Raw genomic sequence first — 25950 nt, forward strand, 5'->3', positions numbered from 1 at the left:
AGTGAGTGGGTGTGGAGAGTGCATTTAGTGGGAGGAAGGGAGCAGCAGAGCTGCAGAGGCCAGAGGACTGACACAGGCAGATTCCAAGGAAGGCACTGAGAACTCTAAAGGACTTGTGTTCATTTTTGCATTTGTGTTACTTCTTCGTGACAATAAGGTATGAGCATCTAGTAATCGCAGAGCACTTATTTAATAAACTCAGAGAAGCACATGAATGCTCTGAGCTTCTGGTTTGCCATCTACTAAGTGGGGGACAGTGAGGCTTTGTCATAGGGTGTCGTGGGCAGTTTGTGATGTCACCAAAACTAGGTCTCAGCACCAGGCACGGTGCTTAGTGTCATGAGTTTGTTCACAAACCATAGTGCCTTACCCGCCTGATCATAATGAGTTGCTCTAGAAATGGGTTTTGGGTTTTTCACATTTCTTCCAGAAAGCCCTGGCAGAGAGAGGAAGCTGCAGAGCAGCCTAGAAACCCGTCTGTGAAGCATGTGTGGGGCTGTCACATTTGCTCAGGATCAAGCAGTCCCAGGAAGGTTTCCCACCAATTAGGACACTGCAGGTAGGAAGCAGAGGCTGTTTGGCTGGCCTTGCTCCCAAAAGGAATAAATAAATAAGCACAGGAAGTCAGGGGAGTCATCTCCTTGGTGAGCAGAAGACCCCGGTTTAGAGTCTCTATTTGGGGCTTTTATTTTGGGATAATATGTTTTGGTTCCAGAGAGCAGGCTCGCACAGCGGTGTGGGACAACAGTACCTGATGGCACGCAGGCACTGCTGTCCTCTGGTCCATCTGGGCATCTCTCCCTGGAACCAATAAGTTAATTTCTGTAATGCCATAAGCATTCAGTAGGCATGAGGTACCATTATTTGAGTGGAGTCAGGACGGAGGCTAGAATTCTATACATTAGCATTTCTTTCCCTTTTCCTCAGCAGCCCAACCTCTCAAGCACATCCAAGAAACCCTGGGACTCCACAAAACACAGTTGGATAATCACAAATATCCTCCACCCCCTAATCCATGCAAAAATCCTCTACAGCATCCTCACAGGCTTGCATCTGGCCTCTGCTGGAATCCTCCCAAAGACAGGGAGCTCACCTCCTCCAACAGCTTGCTCCCCTGTTGGAAAGCTCCAGATGCTAACCCCACCTTCTTCGTGGTGAGCTGAAATCTTCTCTTCCGTAAGGAATCCATTCATCTGAGTCCTGTCTTTTGGAGCAACAAAAACTAAGGACACCCCCTGTGGTCCCTGACAGCCCGGCAGACGGTGTTGGATGTTTCCTTGCAGTGGGTTATCCAAAGCTTGCAGCTGTCCCTAAGCTTTGTATTTACGTGTATCACAGAGTGATGCTTCAGCAGCAAGAGTGCCTTGCTCCACCCAAGGGAATTTTCCAGATCAGGGAAACTCACCTTTTTAAATGCGAGGCTATTAAAATATATGTTCTGACCAGCGTGGCTGGAAGTCTTGCTCCAGTCCACATTGTTCCTTTTGTGACCAAAGTATGCTCAACTCAGCCAACGAATCTCTGTGATGGAGGTTGCACTGAGTAGGCTGAGGGGGCAGGTGCGTTTCATCCTGGCAGGAAGTAGCCTCCGACTAGTTGTTGCTTATTCTGCAGTTTCCTTTCTGACAGCTGTCACTTTCAGCTCATCAGCTTCAGAACAGCCCTTTCTGGATTCACATCATTGCTCATCCTTCCCCCAGCACCCACAGAAAGAAAAACCCATGGCGTATAAGTCAGAAAGACCCAACAGTTTTTTTAAAAAAATCATCCATTATCATGTTGGAAGTTAAATTATAAGGATAGCGAATATCTAAGGAATAAAAGAGCAAATGGTGACCCAAGACTGGACACCAATGTTTTTACTCTTATGCAGAATCACAGGCCGGTAGACAATCTGCAGACTTCGTTTCCTTACCTGGTCTCTGTAGCAGGCAACACTCACACTCATGGTTCCACTCTTCCCTCCTGGGCTCAGCCTCAATCCCAGTGGCCCCGTGGGACAGCCCACCAGGCAGCTGGAGGTGCCAACCTGCATGCCACCCTCCAAGCCCCTTCGGCAAGCCTGTGCTGCACCAGCACCTCTCTGCTTCTTCCTGCCTTTGACAATTGGAGATTTCCTGTAGCGAGAGAAAGGGAACACAATTTCAATCCTCACTGCAACCGAAGGAGGTAGGCGTGAGTCGCAGACAAGGAGACCAAAGCTAGAGCAGAGGGATCTTGCTCAGTGTAGTGCAGGCAGGCTGCAGGGGGAGGCCGGGGGTCTAGCAGGCCTCCCGGCTTCCCGGGGCATCTTTCCTCTTGCTGGGCTCTCTCGGGCATCATCTCATGGCCTCTTCCTCTCACAGCCGCTCTAGCACCACTCTCTGCCATGCACCATCCTCTGTGACGCTGCCCCTATAGCCTCAGCCTTCAGGCTCAGGTGTGCCCGCTTGTGCATGCCCACACCACACTCCAGGTGTCCACCATCAGGCATGCGTGCCTCGAGTCCATGCTTCCAAGCACCTCCTGCATTCACGGCCACAAGTGAGAGCCACAGAGGCCGGGCCAAAGGCACAAAAGCCTGAGCATCACTTACCCTACACTCAGCCCTAGGCGATGGGTCACAATGGGAAGCCCGGTCTGCCGAGCTCTAACATGACAGACCAGGACCATGTGTCTCCCCCAAGGGACGGTAGCACCACATTTCAGAGCAGCGGGGTTGGTGACTACCAGTCGTTCGGCCATTTGCTCCATGTGTTCACCAGTGCCTTGTTCCGACTTCCCTCACACCCTGCACAGAGCCAACATGATCTCCATTTTCTAGAGGAGGGAAGGGAGACTCAGAGAGCTCAGAACAGGCTGGTGGCAAAGCAGGAACCAGTGTCAATATTGACCCACCAGGGAGTGCTCTTTCTGCAAGTTAAAATTGCAACCCCTGCCCGGAGCCAGCTCTCCCTCCGCCCGAGCCGGCACTCCCTGCCGCCTGGATTCCTTGCTTTACTTCCCTCGGTGGCCCTTATCACAATCAATGTATTAGATTCTTGCCTTATTTATTTGATTATGTCTCTCCCTGTCCTGCCCCCCTCCAATGTGAGCTCTGTGCCTGCAGGGATTTTTATCTGTTTTGCACATCAGTTTATCTTCATGCCTCTGAAAGACTCCCTGGTATCTGCTATATGCTCAATAAGTTTTGTTGAACAAAATGACCTATCACAGATCCCTTTCTGGAAGCATTTGCGGTGCATTGGGAAGACTTGAAATCAGAAAACCTGACCACGGGACGGGGGGTGACTTTGGGTTCAGTGCCCTCTCCTGTTCCGTCTCCCCACCTGTCAGATGGTCAGACAACAAACCCACCCCAGGCTGTTGTCAACTGAAGGGTCATGGTGCACAGACAGCTGCAGGCCCAGAAAAGGTGTTTATAGTCTTGGCCAGAACACCTGCCCCGGACACCTTCCCTCCTCGCTGCTAAGAGGTCCCTGCCTCGCCCTGAAATTGGGGCTTCCCAGCTCAGCCCTCTCCTCCCGCAAAGGTGGCGGCTCTCTGTGGGGCCACATCCCCTAATATGAAGCCCAGGAAGAGGAAAGACAACAGCATCACCAGCGCTGCATTAGAAGTTAAAAATAAGACACATATAAACAGATTCTCAAACACTTTACAGCGTCGCTGGGCACAGCCATGCCAGGAGCAGATGGCTCTGTTGGAACAGCTGTGTCCTAGAGAAACCCCAGAGCAAAACCAGAATGCGTTAGTGCACTCACATGCGAGCCACATGTCACCCGCCCGTCCACACGGCAGGCAGGCCGAGCCCCAGGGCCGGCTGCAGCGGCCAGAGCCTGGAGGACCACGTGTTGGGGAAGAGGCGGGGAGGGGCTGAAGGAGGGAGCCCAGGGCTGGTCCTCATGGCTGGCCGGCAACAGGGGCTTGCTTCCGCCCACCTCCAAGACAGACACCTTCCTCTAGAGGAGGGGGACTCAGAGAACTCAGAATGGGCTGGTAGCAAAGCAGGAACCAGTGTCGATATTAACCCACCAGGGGGGTATTCTCTCTGCAAGTTAAAATTGCAACACCCACCCCTGGAACCCCTTGGTTCCAGCTGTGATCCCTCTCTTGCCACGTGCCTCCCCCTTCTATGCCTGTAAGCACAGAAGCCCCTTCCTGCCCTCCCCGCCCCGCCATGGGCTGAATCTCCCCCCCACCCAAGTAATCTCTCCTTGTGAGTGACGTCAGGGGCACCTCTGGAGCCAGGCTGCTTATTTAAAGCCATAATATTGCTAGCTATGGGGTTCCAGGCTCTTCGCGTCGCCCCTCTGTGCCCCACTTCCTTATCTGTAAAATGGAAATCACCAGTCCTACCTAGTAGGCTCCATGAGGGTGAAGAAGGTAAGACAGGTCAGAAGCTTAGATCAGTGAGGTGCATGCCCCACACCTGTCTGTAGGACGATGACACGATTTTCAATGTTAACTTGTTCCCTTGCACCCCTGACTATATAAACATCTAAGTGCAGACCGTAGAGCTCATTTCCCATTCATGCCTCGTCGTGTGTGGACCTGTGAGTTAAGGCTGTGACCGGGAAGGAGGAGAGCAGGTCTTTTCCTTTATTTCTTTGGTGCCCGCAGACCCTCCCAGAACCTTCACAGAACAGCTCAAAACCCCTGCCTCTGCCCTCCCTGAAAAGAATCCACATGGCTTGTGATTTGGTTTCCAGAGTAAAAAATATTTGGGTTTCCTGGAACACTGTTGATTAATACACACAGCAGGCGGCCAGGGAGCCAGGAATCTCTCTCTACCTGTCTGTGGTTTAATGAAACTTCACTGTTTTATGGAAACCTCAGCGAAGAGCCCTGCAGTAGGCTTCAGGGTGGGTGTTTGCCCCCACTTTCTGGGCAAAGGCCCAGTGCCCAGTTTCCTCCTCTACCAGCAGAGGGTAATAAGAGCAGCCCTCCCTGTCTCGGACAGCTGCTGGGAGAAACAGAGTCATGGACGTGAGAGCCACTGCAAGTTAAATTGAAAGTCCGAAGCAATATTCTAGACTGAGGGGAGACACCCCCCAGGTGTCTCCATCATCTGTGCCAAGGCACGGAAGGAGAGGTGTCACGGGAAGAAATGGGTGACCTCACAGACTCCTTACTTGGTGACTGTCCTCTGTCTTTGTCACTTACTGCCCTCAAGAGTTCTAGTGGGCATATTAGTTAAGGTGACAGTTATCAAATGGGCTCCACGTGCTGGAAGTATATTGCTCTCTCAGAGTCCAAATGAGTGCTCCTGATCGCCAGACGGCCTTTCTCAGGTTCAGGGACCCAGGCTCCTTCCATCTTGTGGCTCTGCTGTCTGTGGAGTCGTAGATTTCTGTAGAGGATTCTCTTGTTCTGGCAAACAGCAGGGATTATGCACCAGCCAGCCTTAAATTGATACCTATAATGGCCAGAATCTGCCCACATTCTACTGACCAAAACTCAGTCCCACAGCTGCCCTTAGCTATGGGAAGGCTGCAACACAGCTCATCTGTGCACCCAGGAAGAGGGGAGACCTTGAAGGAGAACATGATGAGCACAGTTCTCTGCGTGCGTGGAAGATGCACGCACTCAGTCCTCTGCAGTCACAGAACCTCCAGAGTTGGATCTAGAAAGCCCGCCCCCCTCCCCCCGGGGTCTCCCTGGTGGCGCAAGGGGTTAAGCACCGCACTATGAAGCAATCCACAACCTCTGCAGCATGAGTTCAATCCCCGGCCGGCCAGGGAGCAACCCACATGGCACAGCAGACCTCTCCTGACTCGCCCGCTGCTCCCCTCAGCAGTGTATTTCAGTCAATCTGCCTGTTCTGCTCCCCACTCTGTCTCTGGTGAATCCTCTCACCCCCTGCATCTCTGGCTTATACCCCAGCTCTTGTATGCATAAATAAATAAATCTTTAAAAAACATTTAAAAATTAGCCCCGCCCCACCCCAAGAAAGTAATGAGCAAGTCATTGTAGCGACTTGATTACCTACATGGGTTGAATCTCAGCTGCTCTGTTCACCAGTCATGTGACCTTGAGTAAGTTCTCAACCCTCCAGATGACAAACATCATCTTCTATCCACAGGGTGTAAAGTCCCTAAGCCATGGAGACACTGTGGGTAGTAAATGAGAAAGTGCCTGCATAGCTCGCGACTGGCTAGCTGGCTAGTGAGCACAAGACCCTTGTGATGTTTCATGAAGCCCAAACTCCTGTCTCACTATTGGGAGAAATGACTCGCTCAAGGTCACATAGAGAATGAGTGTCAGTGGGCTGCAGTGTCAGTTTCTAGTTCCTCTCTAACCTCTCTGTGGTTTTCCTGACTTTGAACAGAAACCCCTTAGATCAGCGCCCAGGGGCACACTTCAATCTGTCTGAATCTCAGACATGACCAGCCATCATCTCTGGCAGCTTAGAGGTCAATCTAGGCTGCTGTCCTTAAGGATGGGAAGAAAGAAATGCAAACTGCTTGAAGGGCCATTTTCCCCCCAAGTCCAGATCTCCCTGTGCCTCAGCTGGCTGCCCAAAGAAGCAATTTAGCAAATGCATTTGATTTCAGGAGAAATCTGTCTTTTGTTTCTATGACTTGCTTGTCAGGAGCCCCTTGCTTTCCCGGTGGCTGGAGCGCGGACCTCAGTAGTAGACCCTGGTAATGAAGGCCCACCCTCCAGCTCTGCATCTCCCTAGAGAAATAACCAGCACTCTGGAGGGACGGAGGCAGTTTTTAAGCTGCTGCCATCTTTCCCTTGAGATAACATCAGCCACGCAGTCAGTAATAGCAGTCCTAGATTAGAATTTGAAAAAGGTACATGATGGAATCATAATAACGTTGCTGAGGTTTGTGTAGCACTTTACAGTTTACAAAGCACTTTTACCTGCATTAGCTCATTTGCGAAAATTGCAGGAAATTAGTTAACTACAGGAAAGTATAAAGAAGCCAATAAAATTCATCTGTGAATCCACCACTCAGAGAAAAGCTTTGTTAACACTATAATGAGTTTCCTGTGGTCTGTTTTCTCCGTGGTTTTGTTGTTGTGGCTTGTTGGTTTGTCTTTGCTTTGTTGGGATAGTACCTCGTGGGCATTTTTATGTCTTCCTTTGTTCACAGAGCATTGTAATCTTCCACCAGCTCATTTGATCCTCACTTCCACCCCCTGGGAGAGAAGTAATTGTGTTACGAACATGCCCCTGGTTTGTGTCCGAAGGCTGGATTTTCGTTCCAGACTGCTTCTCTGTAACTGGCTGATTACTGGAGCCTGAACCTCAATTTCCTCCTTTGTGAAACAGAGATGTGTGCTGAAGGAGTAAATGAATAAGGCAGTGTGTCTGCATCATGCAGTGCTGCACCTGCACACAGTAGGCACTCAATCCATGTCAGCTGAGCAAAGGTGCAGGCCACCATGGTGACAATAAATGCAGCACTGAAGCTCCAGGAAGGCATTGGTTGATCCAGAATCCCATAGATGCTGATATCATCTGACATCATACCTGCTGTGCTTTCCTCAATACCCAGGATGGTTGGTAGCTAATAAGTTCCCTCCACCCTACCCCTTGCACACTGATGGCACAGGTGACCTGGGCATGTGGATGCCACTGAATCACCTTGGTACCATGAATGTCATACATGGAGGCTACTCATCCCCCGGGACTTCTGGTAGACCATCCTGCGTAGGGCAGGTGGTTCTAGGAGCCTCCTTGGCCACTGTTGCCCTTCTTACCATGCAGTGGTTGTGAGTACATCCAAAATAGGCTGGTTGAGCAAACGAGGCATGCTAGGCGCTCTGGGTTCAGGAAGTTCAGGCAGGAGTGGGGTACATCTCCTCCCTCAGGAGCACCGCGTGGGTGCTTCTAGAACATGGTTCAATCCATCTAGCTGGGAATGTGGTTTCCCCCAGCTCAGAGGGTGTGCCTGTGCATGTTGGAGGAGGAAGCAAACCTCCCCCATATACAACACACATGCCTGTCTCATGCCCTGGTCACTAGTTTTCCTTCTCACATGGTAAGTTATTTTTTCAGATTTATTTATATGCATACAAGAGCTGGGGTTCAGGCCAGAAATGCAGGGGTGTAAGAGGATTCACCAGAGACAGAGTGGGGAGCAGAACAGGCAGACTGACTGAAATACACTGCTGAGGGGAGCAGCGGGCGAGACAGGAGAGGTCTGCTACGCCATGTGGGTAGCTCCCTGGCCGGGGGTTGAACTTGTGCAGCAGAGGCTGTGGACTGCTTCACAGTGCAGTGCTTAACCCCTTGTGCCACCAGGGAGGCCCTCACATGATGAGTTTAAACTTCTTTGAAGCCTCATCTATAAAAGACCCCTTTCTCCACACACACGATGCTTAGCCACACTCATCCTCCTCATCCTTCCTCTTCCTCATTGAACCAGAACCTGTCAGCCCATTAAAAGCACTACACAGGGGCCTCCCTGGTGGCATGGTGGTTAAGCACTGGGCTGCAAAGCTGCATGCAGCCTCTGCAGTGCAGCGTGGTTTGCTCCCCAGCCTCAGGGAAGGTCCCGCATGGTGCTCAGACCTCTCCTGCCGTGCCTGCTGCTCCCCTCAGCAGTGGATTTCGTCAGTCTGCCTGTTCTGTTCCCCGCTCTGGCTCTGGTGAATCCTCTCACCCTCCTGCACTTCTGACTGTACCCAGTGCTTGTATAAATAAATAAATAAATCTTTAAAAAAAAAAAAAAGCACTACACAGAACAAGCGCCCTCCCCCCACAGCCCTGTTTTTACAAATTGCAGAGATTTATTCTCTAAACAGAAGGATGGAGGACGTGCCGGCCTTCTTTTTCAGCGTGGTTGAGAAAGGGAACGGGCAAACATTTTAGGGGTGGCTGAGATCACCTTGTAGTCATGACTATAGGTTAGGTTTGCTTCTGGAGGCAACACTTTGGGTCCAGGCACATTTGGGTTCCCTGAGGACCAAGTCACGGGGACTCCGTCTCTGACACTCCTGCAACAGAAGGAGTGGCCCTTTATCCACAGCGCCTGCCTGGCCTCCAGAGCACCCCACACCACCTCCCCCAGGCGGTGTCTGAGGACAGCACGCCCAGCTGGAGTCTTCAGAGAGCCTTGCGTCATGGGGTAACAGCCGTGCATAATACGTTGTCTTGTCCTCACTCCCAACGCTGCTCTCCATGTGCAGCAGCTCTGCAATCCTCCTACCGTCCCCTGAGGTAGTTACTGTTATCTCCATTTTATACTCGAGGATACTGAAGCTCAGAAGAGTGAGATCACTCTCCCACTCTCCAAGATGGTACAGGCAGGAGTGAGATAGAACCACAGCCTTGGCCCATGTGCCACCTGTACGTCTTGACCTGACGCTGAGTGAGCATCTTCTCTGGAGAGGCAGCAGGTGGAGGGACAGGGAGCCAGGACTGACCTCCCTGAGTGAGCTTGAGAGTGCCAAACTGTTTTCTCAACCGTCAGATGAGGCTGCAGACGCCTCACTGGAGGGCCCTTGGGAGGAAAGGGCAGAGGAGCCTGGTGTGCACACGTTTGCTCTCCACGCCTCTCCAGCCATAAGACCCTCGAGCTGTAAATATCAGAGCAAAAAGTCTGGGTTTAAGAGTGGATTTAGTGATCACCTTCTATGCATAACATGTGAGGAGACAGGAGGAAAGCAAGGAGGGCTTAGCTCGGAGGTAATGACACCTGCCGTGCACAGCGTCACCACACAGACCCATGCAGGCCCCTTGCTGGGTGGTGGCAGAGCGCCAGTCTCACCAGGGAAGTTGCCCTTAACTAATTCCAGTTCACACAGTTCACAGTGACATGTTTTTGTGGAGTTCTGCACTGGGTGCTCTCAGCTCCACCTGGCAGGGCCAGCAAAGGTCTCACAGAGCAAGTGTCTTCTAAGCTGAATCTTGAAAGACAAATGGAAGGTGCCCAGGTAGAGGAGAGTGGGGCAGGGGAGGGAGGGCATGATGGAGGGAAAAGCACATGCAGTCGTGGAGATGTGGAGGCAAAGGTGGGTTTGGCAAGTGGAGAGATCTTTGGTGCAAGTACAGAGGCCGTGGGGCGGTGGGGGTGGGGAGAGGGCACGAGTCGGCGGGGGGGAGTGATCGTAGCTAGGACATGGGCTTAATCCTGTGCGTCGGAAGGCATGACATGGCTCGTAGGACCTTAGATGGAATGAGAATTCCCATCTCCTGACTTAAGTTAGTTATACTGTTTGCATAGTAGGAATCTTCGGATCGGCAGGGCATCAAACTAGACTCGCACAGCTGAAGAGTATACTGCTTCCATCCTTTTTAACATTTTAAAGAGGGCGGAGTTTGTCTAATAGATCATTGGATCTCAACTGATTCCCCACATGGCACACTTGGAGTTTCGTGAGGTCACACGACAAAGGGTAAGGCTATGGGGAGGGGTGAAGAGTTAAAGCAATTCATGCAGGGGCCTCCCCTGGTGGCGCAGGCAGTTGAGCGCAGCACTGTGAAGCTGTCTGCAGCCTCTGCATTGCAGGTTCAATCCGGGCCAGCCAGCGAGAATCCCACATGGTGCCACAGACCTCTCCTGTCTCGCCCGCTGCTCCCCTCAGCAGCATATTTCGTCAGTCTGCTTGTTCTGTTCCCCACTGTGTCTCTGGTGAATCCTCTCACCCTCCCATGCATCTGGCCTGTTTCCCAATTCTTGTATGCATGAATAAATAAATCTATAAAAAAAAACAATTTATGCAGCCCTTAATGCCATAGGGCACATCTGAGAGAGAATGCCATAGCTTCATCTATGGTATAATCAATGGGTTCAGCTCATACAGGATATAATAGAAGTGAGTTAACATATTTTCTTATTGATTAGAATACTGATTAGAGATGTAAAAGACTACATTGTGTGTGTGAGTGTGTGTATATATGTATATGTATACACCTTTTTTTCTTAGAAGAATGCATTTTACTCAGTCAGGTTAATAATGCCAGCCACGTGAACTTCAGTGTGTATTCAACTATACAGCATCCTGTCACAGACCAGACAAGGTGGTTCTCGAAGAGGAATTAGAGCCAGTCATGTGACCTCTGACAAATCACTGTATATTTTTTAAAAGCTTTATAGAAATGGACTTTACATAAACAGACCCACCTTCAGTGTGCATGTGTTGAATTATCCCAAAGATGCCCACCCACGTAATCATCATCACGCCCACGTAGTGATTGTGATGTAGAACATTCCATCACCTGCAAAGTTTCTTCTGCCTCTTCCCAGTCCATATACCCCACCCCACACATCCTCCGACCTAATTTCTGTCTCTACCAAAGCTCTTTGACCTTCTATTGCTATTCTTCATCTGTAAAACAGGCATGAGCACACCTGGCAGGCGGGCGCTCGTGGATTTTACACGAGATAGCTTTATGCCAGGCAGCTGCGTATCTGCAGCTGCTCGTGTCAAATATTAAGTCCATAGGCCCCTGTTAGCAGGTTCACCGTGGTTTTGCTTGCTGGGGAGCAAAGGAGAGGAGTAGAACTCAGTAAAGGACTCTCCAAACAGGTTAATAAAATCAGACTTTCAGACAGTTGAGAAGAAGAGAAGAGAAATAAGAGAGGATGCTGAGACTGTCTTTAAACTCAGATGAAATGGAGGAAATTCTTGGCCTTTGCTTATGAGTTTGCTCTTCCAGGCCCTGGTGCTGCAGAGCCTGAAGTCTGGCGCGGGAGGCAGAGGCGTTGCCCACACGGGCGCTGCTGCCTTAGCCTTTCACTGTGCTCCTCGACCGGGTCCCTGTCATTTGAAATTGTGTACGAGTTCACCCAGGAGCCACTTTTTCTTTGTTTACAAGGAGTGGGTGGCTGGTTGTAGGGTGTTACGTTCACATTCTCAACCAGGAGGGGCTTGTTTCCCAGCTGGTGAGGGCAGCTGCTCCTCATCATCTTCCGTTTGAAATTAGAGGCAATCGCAGAGGGAGAGGCAGCTGTGATCCCGCGTCCTGGCTTTGACCCATCCCAGCATCCCCTGGGTCATACACTCTGGAGGGCAGGACACCAGGGGCGGCTCCATCTTGTTCCCATGCATCCTCTCCTCCCTTCCAGCTCCAGAAGCAGCTCTCTGAGCTGGATGAAGATGACCTGTGCTATGAGTTCCGGCGAGAGCGGTTCACCGTCCACCGAACGCACCTGTACTTCCTGCACTACGAGTACGAGCCGGCTTCCGACAGCACGGACGTCACCCTGGTGGCGCAGCTCTCCATGGACAGGTATGGAGGCGCCCCACCCTCACCCCCTGTGCCGCTGCCCACAGCCCCTCAGGTGGAGAGCAGAGGTGACCTCGGGCCCAGCTCACTGCACCCTGGTCGGGCGTGTGTCACCTCCTCTTCTGGCTCTGAAAACCAAGCGCCTCATCTGTTGGTGGAGGTGGTGGTAGTCTTGAGGATGGAGGGAGGGCTGATTCTTAGACATAATAAGCTCAATGCAAAGCCTCTCAGGAGAAAGGAGGTGCATTATTGGGGAACACGACTGGACCCACAGCTGCCACTGGTAAGCAGTTGCTGTTTCATTTCCTTACATGTGAGTGGGTGCAACAAATGTCAGCCAGGCTTCACCAGGCGGTACTGGCATGACCCCAGCCCTTAGCGCCTTACAGTTTGGGTTCTCAGCCTTGACTGGCGACAATTTGAGTCACTGGAGGGGCTTTTAAAACAGAGTCATGACCAGGCTCCACGGCAGCCCAGAGCGGTAAGCACCTTGGTGGGAAGACTTGCACTGTTTCAAGTTTGCAAAATGCAGCCAGGTTAAGAACAGGGGACAAGTGGTATAAAAAGCAATAAACAAATAATTAAAAGGATTATAGTGATGTGAGTGCTTCGGAGAATCTGGGATCGATAATAAAGTGTGAAGTGAGGGCCCTTTAGTGCTATGGTTGGGGGATGTCTATCTAAGGAGGGGATGTTGCTATAGAGACCTGAAGGGTAAGGAGGCTGGTGTACCAGTTGTGAAGAAAAGAGTTTTCCAGGATGCTGAGATAGCAGGTGCAAAGGCCCTGTGGTCGGAAGGGCCTTGCATATCATATTCTACACTGATAGAAGACCACTGTAGCTCACACATAGTAGGGGACTAAGAGGAAAGTGACATGAAACTAAGATTATAGAACATTAGAAACGTCAAATATTTGGACTTTAGGTGTTTTAAGAAGTTATTGAAGGGATTAAAGTTACGTGATTTAAGTGGCTACCTGGAGGTAAATGGATTCAAAGCCCTGAGGTCACTTAGTCATGCAGTTTTCTATGCCTGACTATCCCATGTGCCCCCTCCCACCTCAGCTGACAGCTTCCTCTTCTGTGGACACATGGCCATGGTGGTGGTCCCAGCCCCAGTATCCCTCATGGCAACCACCCTCCCCAAACATAGGGAAGGATTTCAATTCCCCAGGCTGTGTGTGAGCCTCCTCAGAGATGCCTGTCCAGAGCCTGTGGGTGGGGTTCCACAGGATTGTGTTCAGAGTGAAATGAGTTAATGCCTGTAAAGTGCTGAGAACAGTACCTGGCACACTTATTAAGTGTTCAATAAATGTCACTTGTCATTAGTCATGAGTGATTGAAGAACCAGCAAACAAATGAATGAACAAGCACTCGGACACGAAAAGGTTCACATAAAGCAGAGGGCGTTCCGAGGCTCAAGCAGAACCTTCCAGCCAGCCACCTGGGAATGACTCATGCCGAGTGTGGAAGCAGGTTCTTTGCTCTGAGTCCCACGTGTGTCAGGGAGGGTTATTCAGGCAGTGAACTGGCCTCACTGGCTGGTGGTCTCTTAGAAACCTATGAGCCTCCAGGACCCCGTGCACGGTCACGGAGAACCTCCCCAGCATAGCAACTAACAAACAAAGACAAAGTGGGACAGAAGGGGAAGGAAAAGCAGAGGCTGAAGCATCACCTTCATTCTGGACCTACTGTGTGACCTCAAGAAAGGTCACTTCCTGCTTGTGGCTTGTTTTCCTCTCCAAAATTCGCATGATCACTCAGCAAATATTATGCATATATGACTAATGTGTGCCAGCTCTATGGGGCCAGGAATATTTATAAGAAGACCTTGTCGCTGCCTTCAAGGGGCACAGAGTGTATTCAGGCCTCAGACAGGGCATTCATTTTCTGTTGTATGATAAATTGCTTTAGACTTAGCAGCTTGAAAAGCACACTTTTATGATCCCACAGTTTCTGTGGGTCAGGAGAGCAGATACATCAGTCCGAGGTCACAGGACCGAAGCCTCGGTGTCATCTGGGGTCGATCTCAGGGCGACGTCACGGTCCATGCAAAGTTCATTTAGGCTTGGCAGATTTCAGGTCTAAGACTGAGGTCTCCATTTCCTGCAGCCTGTGGGCCAGGGTCCTCCTCTGTTCCTGGGGGCTGCCCTCAGGTCACAGCCCCACGACCCTCTGGGGGACAGGAAAAGACCTGTGCCAAATTCTAGCTGTGCCACTTAGTAAAGCGTGTGGATATGAGCAAGTCTTTGGGCTATCCCAGATCACTTCTATCTATGACGTGATGATAATGCTGTCAAGTTCACAGATGGTTCTCAGAGTTTTCTAAAATAAGAGGCTGCAAAGTGTGTGCATAAGTATTAGTTTCCCTTCCCTTCATGTTTTTCCTCCATGCTGGCCATGAAATTTGTTGCCTAGAATTTATAAACAATTAGAAACCTTTTAAATCATGAACCCAATCCAGCCTCCTGTATACACTTGTGATCCACAAGAGAATAGAGGTGGCCACAGAGCCCTCCCTCTACTGCTGGCCAGAGCATCCCCTGGCTGGGCAGTGGATGATTCCTACAGGACCTACCCTCCCTGCCAACTGGCTGGATAGGAACCCCCACGCCTCTCCCATCCACTTCCAGACACCCACAGGCTTGCCCTTCCAAACACACACAGCCCCCAGCGTGGCAGGTGTCCCCCCCAACGCTTTGTGACAAGTGCTGCAGCTGGACAGTGCCTCAGAGAACCCAAGGAATTCCAAGCCCCCATAAGAGAGGCTTAGCAGGACATCATCAGAAATAAAGCGAAACCACAAGCTGATGAGGACGGCAGAAATGCCTCCTTCCGCGCCATCCTGCACATCCAATTACCATGCAGCCGGCTGACTGGTGCCTGTTGGATTGATTTTTAATTTAAGCAGCATTTCGGGTGTGTTTGTAAACCCTTGAGTCAGAAGCCGGCCCTATGTGAATGCCACTGTGAATTAGGGGAACCGGCTTGCATGGCCCCTGCACCTTCCTCTAGAGCTCCACTTGGGAGTGTCACCAGCCTTTCCCAGCCACTTGGGATCTGTGCTCCCATCCTGGCAGTCACGAGCATGGGTGAAAGGTCAGAGTGGACAGGTCAGGAGATGCGCGCTTTCTAGGCTTGTTCCTTTGGCAAAGTTGGTAAAGTACCAACTCCAGTTCCAGGGTGTCCTGGGGTGGGTGAGTCTCCTCTGTTTTCTGCAAGTGGGGAAAAGAGAACCTGAGCTACCAGGGCCCCATGTGGCTGGCGGCTCACTATCACCCGGCAGCTCCATGAGCTCAAGAGCCTGGGGGTCGGTGGTTAGAGCTGAGCTCAGCAGGATGGTTCTGCTGGACCCAGTGGAGTCAAAAGTCCAGCCAGAGGAAGAATCTGCGAGAGGCTGGCCTCTCTTCATGGGCAGTGAGACATGCTTCCTCCATCCCCGCCTTCCATGGACTCCTGTAAATCCATCCACATATTAGAAATTGCCCATGTCATTTACCCCCCAAATTTCAAAGAGTTTGCATGACAGCTCCTCTTTGGAGGCACCGAGTCCAGCCCCCACTGCATGTTGCAGATGATGAAACTGAGGTATGGCTGGGATCGTTCAAAATGCCATAGTCTCAGAGCCCAGGGGAGACCAGGAGGCCAGACATGCATTTCAGGGGGATTGGCCATTGTGAAAAATGCCTCTTGGAGAAATCAGCTCCAGTCAACTTGATTAGCAGGTGTTAGAAAGTATGGGAAGTGGAGGACACTTTCCCCGTGAATATCTTAATCCTCCATAGTGTCGGAGGAAGAGGATCAGGGCAATACCAATTTGCAGAATTGCCGAGAGGAGCCTCTGAAAGTCAGAGAAAGCCATTGACTCGAGATAGGTGCGCCCATTTTCTTTTGTTTAGAAGCACAGAAATGCATGAAATCTATTTCCCAGTAATTGTCCGAATAAAGCGGGCATTCTGACCAGGAGACTGCTGATTATGTGCCTCTTGCTGGGCAGGGGAAAAAAAATGAAATAGGCTTTCGCTGTTTCTTAACCATAGATTTTATGTACCGGGTACTTCTAATGCCTTTTTGGGGGGAGAAATCGTCATCGATTTCTCTTCAAACATTTCTGCAGAGCCCTCCCCATGATGGGAGCACCTTCTGTTATACTCCAGGTTCTGTGCTCCACGCCCCCACCCCACCCCCTGCTCTGCCTGGCTCATTTCGGTGCCTCTCAGGTAACTTGCAAACCTGGCTGAAGTACTAGGGCCCTGGGTTCTGCATATTGAAGTTGGCGCCACCCAGCACACTCTGTCCCCATCAGGTACATGTTTTCCATGCCAGCATTTTCTTCGCACTGTCTCCAAGGCTCTGCCCAGGTACCTGTCTACATGTCTGGTCTGAGGTCAAGTGTCCAAGCCAACCCTGGAGACATCGGGTGCCTCCATTCCTTCATCAGGAAAATGGAGAGAATGACAGCGGGTGTCCGGGGTGGAGAGTTCTGGAAAGCACTTGGTATACAGGCCTGCATCTATTACTGCTTATTTTCATGCTCCTTGTAAGCAGCGACTTCTGTTTGACTCAATCTTAGCTCACTAGTCACTGCTTCCGGACCCCAGCAGAGCTCCTTTGCTGAAAGAAAAGGAGAGGTGTAGGGGTTTTGAGCTGGAGGGGGACATTTAGACCATTTAATATAATCTCCCTCACCCACCCCACATGCCCTTGACAAGAGAGGGCATTGCAGCAGCCCATGAGTCTGTGTATCACTCATCCACTTGGAAGCCAAGACTAGAACAAGCAAAGAAATCCTGCTCATGCCCACTTTCCAGAGAAAGTTGCTGAGGTCTGCTGACCTGGCCCCGTCAGTGCTGAGTGCTTGGAGCAGGGCCCTTCATTCAGCTGGTTGACCTTGTGTCCGGGGAGCAGAGTGTCCCACCCAGGAGGCCAGCAGGTGCCAGTGGCCGCTCAGGCCCATGAGTCTGCCCTGTCTTCCAGGCTCCAGATGCTGGAGGCCATCTGCAAGCACTGGGAGGGTCCCATCAGCCTGGCCCTCTACCTGTCAGACGCCGAGGCCCAGCAGTTTCTCCGCTACGCGCAGGGCTCCGAGGTGCTCATGAGCCGCCACAACGTGGCCTACCACATCGTGTACAAGGAGGGCCAGTTCTACCCCGTCAACCTGCTGCGCAACGTGGCCATGAAGCACGTGGGCACGCCCTACATGTTCCTGTCCGACATCGACTTCCTGCCCATGTACGGGCTCTATGAGTACCTCAGGTGAGTGCCTCAGGGGAGGCAGGCCCTGCAGCGGCAGGCCAGGCTCCGCGGTGGCGCCCTCCAGTCCCACACTTTCCTCTTGTCGTTTTTAAATACTTTTAATTTAAAATTTGTTCTCTTCTTTTATAAATTTGTTATTGGAGTCTTACTGATGGATCCCGTTATAGAGCTTCCAGGCATCCAGCCTTGTAAATCGACCTGAGTGTAAGCGTCACAGTCACCACCCAAAGTCTAGTTTCTAGCCTTCACCAGACACTTGATTCTGGCTACCCGGTGACCCACCCCTACCCTTCTAGTCTAGTCTGAGAGCTTTCGTTTCATTGTAATAGTCCTTTGTTTTAAGTGAAATAATATTTAGCATACTTCTGTTGGGCATTGATTGATTGATTGATTGCAAATTGGCTATACCCATTTGAATTTAGTTTCTATCAGTTACTGCCACCTGTAACTTTTCATGATCCCACATGTCAGTGTCATGTTTATGTCTAGCTGTTGCCTTCCAATGCTTTTTGTATGTTCTGTTTCTTTACCACATACAAGTAACTCATCCCATGTGTTCATCATTCTCCACCTGACTGACCTCAGTAGCACAAAGCCCTCAAAGTCCATCCACAGAGCTGCAAATGGCAAGATTGCATGTTTTTTATACCCGAGTACATTCCACTGTGTATATGCAGAGGGCAGCTGAGGCCCGGAAAAGAGAGGGACCTGGCCGAGTCCACCCAGAGGCCAGCTCCTGCCGGCACTTCGGAAGGGTTCTGGACAATGCAGCATCCTGCCCTGCTGAGCAGGCTGGAACTGGTCCTTCGTGAAACATTGTTGGCAAAGGCAGGTCAAGGAAACTTCTCTGGTCTCCAAGCCTGGTGCTCTTTCTGTAGCTCATATGGAGATATGTGTCATTCCTCTTGGATTTGGAAACACAACCTGCATCTAACCATTCTAGAAACATCACTTCCTGTTCTGCAAAACAGTCGGAAGGGGTGATGTTGGCCGGCATTTATGAAAGAGCTTGCTGAGCACCAGCCACTGTTCTGAGGGCAAGACAAACAAAACTTCAGGCCCCAGCCACCCCACACCTGCCTTGTGCTATTCTTACCTTCCTTTTCCAAGTGGGAGGCTGCAGGGAAGAGCCGGTCAGCCGTCCCCGAGATCACGGGGCCCCTGAAGTGGAGCTGGCCCCGTCACAGCCATTCCCCTCCCGAGACACGAGCTTAAGGTCCCTTCATGGCACTGCCTCTGTGAGCTCTGGGGCCTCTTCCCAGCGCTGCTGGCATGGGGGGGCCTCCTGGATGCTGATGGCTGGGTGGGGAAGGCGTTTGTGGTGGAACAAGGGACAGTCGGAACTGAAGGGGACTGCCAGTAGCCCGAAAAGTGGAAAGGATCAGACAGTGGATTTGAAGACCTCTGTTACTGTGCTTTGGTGGTGTGAATCACCTTGGCTCCCTAGTGAGTGCTTGGCGGGAACCAGGCTCCCTGAGACATGGTTTGCACCTATCACCCCTCCTGGATCCACTCGCCAATCCAGAAATTGGGACTGGTTACCCCTCTGTACAATGAAAACAGTGAAGCTCAGCAGAGCAAAGTCACGTGCCCCTGGGCGCACGGGGAGCTGCAGGATTGAACCAACACCTGGGACACTCCAGCCCCGCAGGCAGCCCTGCTTCCTAGGGGCCCGGGGAGGTTGCTCCAGAGCTTCTGACTGCTCCAGGGGTGATTCCTTTCATTCCAGCGCGCTTGCCTGCGTGTTGCACACGCATGCATGCATGTGTGTGTAAGGCAGGCATGTTCTGTCCATGCTCTGAATGGGATCGTTCACGTTATCTAGGAGCTACTCAGCATCTCCCTGGTGAGCCTCTGTTAAGAACACACAGGAGCATGAGCTCTGGTTCAGAGCACAGTGAACCCCAAATCCTAACCCCGGGAATGGATCTGTCCTTTTAGGGCGCCAGCTGGGCCTTGAAATCCCAGTGTGTGGAGCGAGGGCACCCCCGTGTGGTCAGACAGGATGCTCAGCCCTGATTCCCTGGGAATCTGATGCCCTGACATCTTGCTGAGTAACAGGCTCCGAGTGTCAGGGAAAGATCCCAAAGGAAGAGAGGGAGGGGGGCGGAGCGCTGCCCTCCACCGAGGAGAGACCCAGGGCGTGGACCACAGCCCCACCCCCGCCCTTCCAGGGCCCTTCCTTCCAGTTCTGTGAAGGTGAGATGTCTTAAAGGTCTGCAGTCTCTACTTCCCTGACACAGACTATTTTATTATATTGTCTCATGAGCATCATGTTTTGAAACATATTACCTGTAAACAGACTGCATTTTTGCACCTTACTATATTTTGTTGATCTAAGACATTGTTAAGCATCCGCTTTCCCCAGTGGGGGGTTACTGGTGCTGCCCAGTAATTCACACTTCACTAAAGCAGAGCTCCCTGGGGTTTGAGTTGGGCAGCCACCTTCCCACGGGACAGAGGGAGCCTCCCCTAGACCCCTCAAGGGGGCTGACAGTTGCAAATTGCTCTTAAAACTCCATCACTTTCTTCACAAACCCTGTAGACACCCAGGGACTCTGAGCTGAGAGGAAATGACCTTATTCAGCCCTCTTTCAGTTAACACATGGGAACAAGGCCAGAGACAGAGTGACTGGCCCACGTGGAGTGTGATTCCAGATTTTCCTGCCCTCCACCCTCAGAACCCATTCTTCTTTCTGTTCATTTAGTGGGTAAACATCTACAAGACACCTGTGTGTACCCCATACCCATGAGCCACACAGTGGGATGTGGAGACCCCAGAGCTTATAACAACAGTTGTAACAACAGTTAAGGACACACATGCAATAGAAAGTTCTTCAGATACACTGATGGGGTGTCCTGGTAGTATTGACCCATCTGAAGGTAGTGGAGAGCTTAGGAACACTTGCAGCGTCCTGGATTGGAAATAGCCAGACCCGGTGGTGATGTCCCTGGTGAAGGGAGTTAGCATCCAGGGAGGCAGGGGGACCAGAATCTTGATGGGCAGGACAGCAAGAGATGATGTGCCCGACTGTAAGCCTGGTTGGTTCCTGCAGATCTTCTCATAAAACTTGCTAAGGGGGTTGGATTTTAGGAGGTGGGCAGGCAATGGAAATCACTGAAAAATTGACATAATTGTTTGCATTTAGGAAAGAGCATTCTGGTCGCATCATGGTGGGATCGCAGTCAGTAGGACCAGACGGAGGGAAATGAGTTACAGGCCAGTTGCGTTCCTCCAGGTGATAGATGATAGAGGATCAGAAGAAGCAGTGGAGACAGGCAGATGACCCAGAGAGAGACTCTGCAGTTGAAATCAGTGACAGTCTGGCAAGGTGTCTGGACTTTGAAAGGGAAGACAAGGGACCTCTTTCAAATGCTGCACCTGAAGCCCTTAGCAAAGCTGGACCTGGGAGCCCTTCTGCTTTGGTCTGGTTCTCATGCTGACCCCGCTGTGGTCCAGCTGGAATGAGCAGGATACCATGGCTGACTTTGAGTGTAGTGGGAGGTGGGATTAAGGGACCTGGGAGTCCTTGATCCAGCTCACACCCTGTGCCTTAGCCAACATCACAATGTCCAGCAACTCTGTGGCTTACAGCGTGTTCCATCGTGGTGGAAGTGGACTTACAACAGCAGTCACACACTTTAGACCAAGACTTTGGCCTAATGGAGCCAGAAGTGCTGAGTGTGATTCATGGGGGGACCCCAATCCCCATCTCAGGCAGCTGGCACCTCTCCACTCCAATTGTGGAATTACTGCTCAGGGATAGGGCTGAGATCTGCCTATTTTTCAAAAGGCGCTAGAAATACAGATTTTCGTGTTTCAATTTTTACTGTCGACCAATTTTTTTAAAAATGTGCATCCAGACCAAACGTGTCTTCAAGTTGGATAGACCCTTCCCACCCCACCGTAGAGCACCAGTGCGTGACCTCTGACCTCAGCAAATCCTTGACACCAGAATTTTGAGAACTGGTCAGGGATGTGATTGAGAAGCCCCGAAAAAGCATGCCCCGACCTTTTCCTATGAAGAGAAGCACATCAGCTCACCACCAGCTTAAGGAAAGTCTTCCCCAGTGACTGGGATGAATTTGTTTCTGGCCCAATTTCATGCCCAGTGCTACGTGATTGGTTAGGACGAGACCGAAGGTACTGTCTGCCATGGTCCCTGTGGACTCCCAAGAAAGCCAGCAGGCTCCCTACGGCCTAACTACTTCTGCATGGACATCCAACCAAATGCTCCTCCCAAGCTGTTAAATACTAATATGAAAATTGATGTTAGTTTATGGAGTCTTTATCCTGTGCCCACAGCCCTGCCAGAGGTAGCCATCACCTCTGTTTGCCACACTTCCCTCCCAGGTGTTGTTGCGGCTGATCACTCTGAGACCCAGGGAGGTTAAATGTCAGTGTCAGAGGAGGCACGTGGTCCACCCGCTTAACAGCCCGCTCCCTTGTGGCTGGGGCCACGTCACCAGAGCAGGCTGATTGGCAGCCCTTTGGTCGGTCCCCCAAACACTCACATCACCCTTTTTGGGGGTCCTACTCAGTTAGCAAAAAAAAGTTCAGCATCATAGCACCCTGAACAGTTGCTTAGCAACCAGCTAATATTACAGCCAAAACAAACAGATTGCAAATAATTAAAGCAGTTAGTTATATGCATGGACATGGCTGCAAAGTGTCACTTCCTTAAGATCTCTCTCCCACCCCTTCACCTCTTTCTTCTAAAGAAGGCATTTGTGGATGTGCAGCCTTGACTCTTGATTTCAGGAAAGTCAAGGGAAACTCAGCGTGGCTTGGCAGAGGGCACGGAGCCCTGCCTCTCACTCCTGGTCCACTCACCAGATGTGTGGCTTAGGGCAGCTTACTTGCCACCCCCCCCCCCTTACCTTCCCGGCCTCTGTTTCTTCCATGTATGGAAGGACTGATAACAGCCTCTTGTGTGCATATGGCACAAGCACAATACTGATTGTCCTGTCCTTTGGTCCATTAAGTCTTGAACTGGCCCCACCCCATTGCAAACTCTGCCCAACCATTGCAAACTCTGCCACTTCCAGCACACCCTGGCCAACTTCAGATAACCACCTCAGATTTTTTTCTTATGAAATGAGAAACTACTCATTCATTCATTTCAAAAAATATCTAATAAGCACCTACTATGTGCACTACAATGTTTATTGCAGCATTGTTTACTGTAGCCAAGAACTGGCGACAACATAAGTGCCCATCAACAAATGACTGGATAAAGAACAGGTGGTATATACACGATGGAATACTACTCAGCTATGAAAAAGATGGAATCTTGCTATTTGCCACAACATAGATGGACCCAGAGGGAATTATGCTTAGTGAAATAGGCTAGACAAGGAAAGACAAACACCATTATTCTCTCATGTAGATAAGTGATTCCCTGTAGAGAATTCAAACAAACAGATGAACTCAAAAGAAAACCAACTTATAAGTACATAAAGCAGCCTTGCAATTCCGGAATTTAAAAAAAAAAACATTTCATGTGTACCTACTATGTGCCAGGCAGCATGCTGCATGATAGCGTGGTCCCTGGCATCCATCAGACTTGCGTTTCAATGCTGAGTCTTTGTTACTCAATATTTACTTGACCTTGGGAAAGGTGCTTATCCTCTTACTCTGTTTTTCTGTGAAATGGAGTTCATATTATTTCTTTCCCCTTAAGGCCCTGGGAAGATAAGATGTAATAGTATTTGGAAAGCACCTAACACAATGCCTAGAACATTCTTCTTTCCATGAATATGCAGTGTCTGCCTTGGCCAAGCCCTGGGGCCAGTGAAAAGATCAGGTCCCCACCCTCATGGGGTTTCCTTTCTAGGAGGCACCTATAGGTGCTACCGCTGTTCTTGTTATCACACACAGATGAAAGATATGGAAGCTCAGACTCACAAGCAGATGGATCCAATGTGAGTGGGTAGGGAGGCCTCTCAAGGAGGTAGTAGTGTTTAGGCTTGAATGATTGATAGGTGTAAAGGTGTGAATGGTGACATGTTCAAGGAATGTTGCAGAATGGCAGAGGGTGGAGGCCCTAGGTGGGTAGGAGGCTTAAACAGCTCCCCTCGGTAGAGACGGCCCACATCCATGAGCAGGTTTCTCTCCTCTTTGATTAACCCTGCAGAATCCTTCTCTTTGTTCAGTGCCCGAAGCTTAAAATATTTCCACTTTGCAAATGTAGCCTTTGCTTGTAGAGGACCACACTGTCACTCTGGGCAGAGACTATATTCTGCCAGTGTACAAGGGACAAATTTCAGCCTTTTGTGTTGTCTCCAGGATGGCGCCCCACCACCCTCCCCCGTCACGTCTCCCCTGGCACCTAATGGCTGTCCTATAAATTCTGAGTGAGAGCAGAACTTGGAACAAGGCCAAGTAGAGGTGGCACCTAGGGAGGCCACTGGCTGCTTGTCAGGAGACTTGACCTTGGGTTCATTCAGTCCTTGCAGTTCTACTCCAGCTGCAGCGCAATGAACATTTATTGAGCACTTACTATGTGCCAAGTGGTGTTACAAACACTCTTGCAGGTATTTTGTCATTTAACTTCCCTACAATTCATTTTACAGATGAGTTGTTAGGCTAAGTCATAAGCCCAGGAGCCCAGCATTGCTAAGTGGATAACTAGCTTGTTCTGGGTTTATCCAGAGGCATGCAAGGCTTAATCTGTTTATCGGTGTCACTGGCTGATGGGTCCAGCTATACCATTGTCATGATGGCCAGGATCATCATCTCAGCTTGTAGACGTCAAGTCCCTTCTGTCTCCTGCAGAACTGTCTTAACATGTACACGAGATAATTCATTTAGCCCTCACAAAACCCTGCAGCCCAACTCACAGATGAGAAAATTAGAACCAAGGATGTAACTTGCTGGAGGGGACAAGCAGGTGAGTGTCCAGGTCACACCTGGAACCAGGCAGTCTGAACTCCAGCCTTTGTCTCGGATTCCCCACCCCTACATCTCCCATATCCGGGGCCAGCAGTTATCAGGGTGGCAACAGAGAAAGCACCCTCAATGTGGAGCCTTGATTGCCAAGAGTAATCATCTGAGCAGCAGGGTAATTAAATAGGGATGGACAGGGATGCTGGGAATCGCATGGCGCCCCCTAGCACAGAGGAGGCACAGTAAACTACAGCTGTTTGTTTTTTTTTTTTATTTAATGTGCCCCAAAGCTCATTCTTAGCTTCCTGTTCTTACTCACTCTTCCCTGACTGACAGTTTCTCCCTCTGGGTATGTTAATACCCTCAATTTAGGAGTCTCCCTGTCTTGCTGGAGCTTTCAGGTGCCTCTGCTTTTCTCTGACCCTATCCTTTCTGTGTCGTTCCTGGTTCTGCTCTCTGTGGGCAGCCCTATCTCCTTCATTTGCAAGTCCTGGCTGTTGTCTCCACACACTGCCTGGAAGACTGTCTGCCAGGGGCTCATTTCCTTGGCAACGGCAATAGAATCCCAGCAAACCCTGTTACCTGGCCTCCATGTTGAGGGATGTGAAGAAAGGGCTCAGCCAGGTCTGCTGCAGAGTTATCAGCACAGATAACAAGCACAGCTTAACTCAGCTGCCTCTTTCCTCTCTGCCCTGAGGTAGGTTGCTAAATCCTCAAAGGTGTTTTCCAGATGATTCCCTATTGCTCTGATTGAAAGCCCTACTTACATGTAGTGCTATTGAGAGTAGGCGATTGATATGGGCTGGGGCATTGTGGGGGGCAACTGGAGACAAGGAGGCTTCTCATAGCCTCCGTGAGTCTGACTCTCACACGCACACAGCCTCATGCATGTGCATGCACACACACATACATGCACTCACACCAATACCCTTCCTTGTCCCTCCTGGTCCATCACATCTGTGGCCACGTAGCCCGGCTGCTCCAGTTTGCACTGCGCCCACACACTCATTCCAGGAATAAGCTGACATCAAAACAGTCTGAGTGAGTCTCAGAGCCACGCCTTGGGTTACTCTTCACATGGGGATCACCCCAGCCCTGCCCATCAACCTGCTGAGAGCATCACCAAGCCCAAGGACCCCAAAAGGAAGAAACACATGCTCCCCCATACCAGGCATTGTGCTAGGTCCTTGAAAAATGTGATCTTTGACAAATTGTGTCTAATAATCAAAGATAAGTGCTTTTATTCCTATTATATAAATGAGAAGATTCAAATGCAGGTCAGTTTGCCCAAAGGTGCTATGTATTTCAGTGGCAGAACTAGTTTCAGCCCCAACTCTGTCGCTTCCAAAGGACCCTCTTCTTAATACCACCCTCTCTCCCACACGTGACAACTATGATTGAGTCCTTTGTTCCCTGGACATTATTGATGCCTACTGCGTGCCAACTCCTGTGCAACATAACCATGAATGAGGCTGGGCCTGCCATAAGTCCAGCAGAGTGGACAGGTCCACAGGCAGGCACTCTGCCTCCCCAGAGAGCAGGGTGGTCCAGGATAAGCTGGTCCCAGGGTAGATGCAGGAGGTTACATCAGGGTCAGCAGAGACATGCCAGGGAGGGAGGGGTGGCCTGCTCCCCTCTC

At 50.7% G+C, this 25950-nt stretch overlaps 1 protein-coding gene across 3 annotated transcripts in view; it reads left to right on the forward strand.

Moving 5' to 3' along the window:
• The window catches only part of LARGE1 (LARGE xylosyl- and glucuronyltransferase 1), a gene marked incomplete at its 5' end in the record, with an annotated part of 325411 nt that overhangs the window by 285092 nt on the left and 14369 nt on the right, over window positions 1-25950 (forward strand). For all 3 annotated transcript variants that reach the window (XM_084255760.1, XM_084255759.1, XM_084255758.1), the window contains 2 exons: window positions 12006-12169; window positions 17144-17422. In XM_084255760.1, coding sequence (XP_084111886.1) covers window positions 12006-12169; window positions 17144-17422 — 443 coding nt within the window. The remainder of the gene's footprint in view (window positions 1-12005; window positions 12170-17143; window positions 17423-25950) is intronic.

Source organism: Talpa europaea (assembly GCF_964194135.1).
Source record: "Talpa europaea genome assembly, chromosome: 15".
In the NCBI taxonomy this organism is placed as follows: Eukaryota; Metazoa; Chordata; class Mammalia; order Eulipotyphla; family Talpidae; genus Talpa; species Talpa europaea.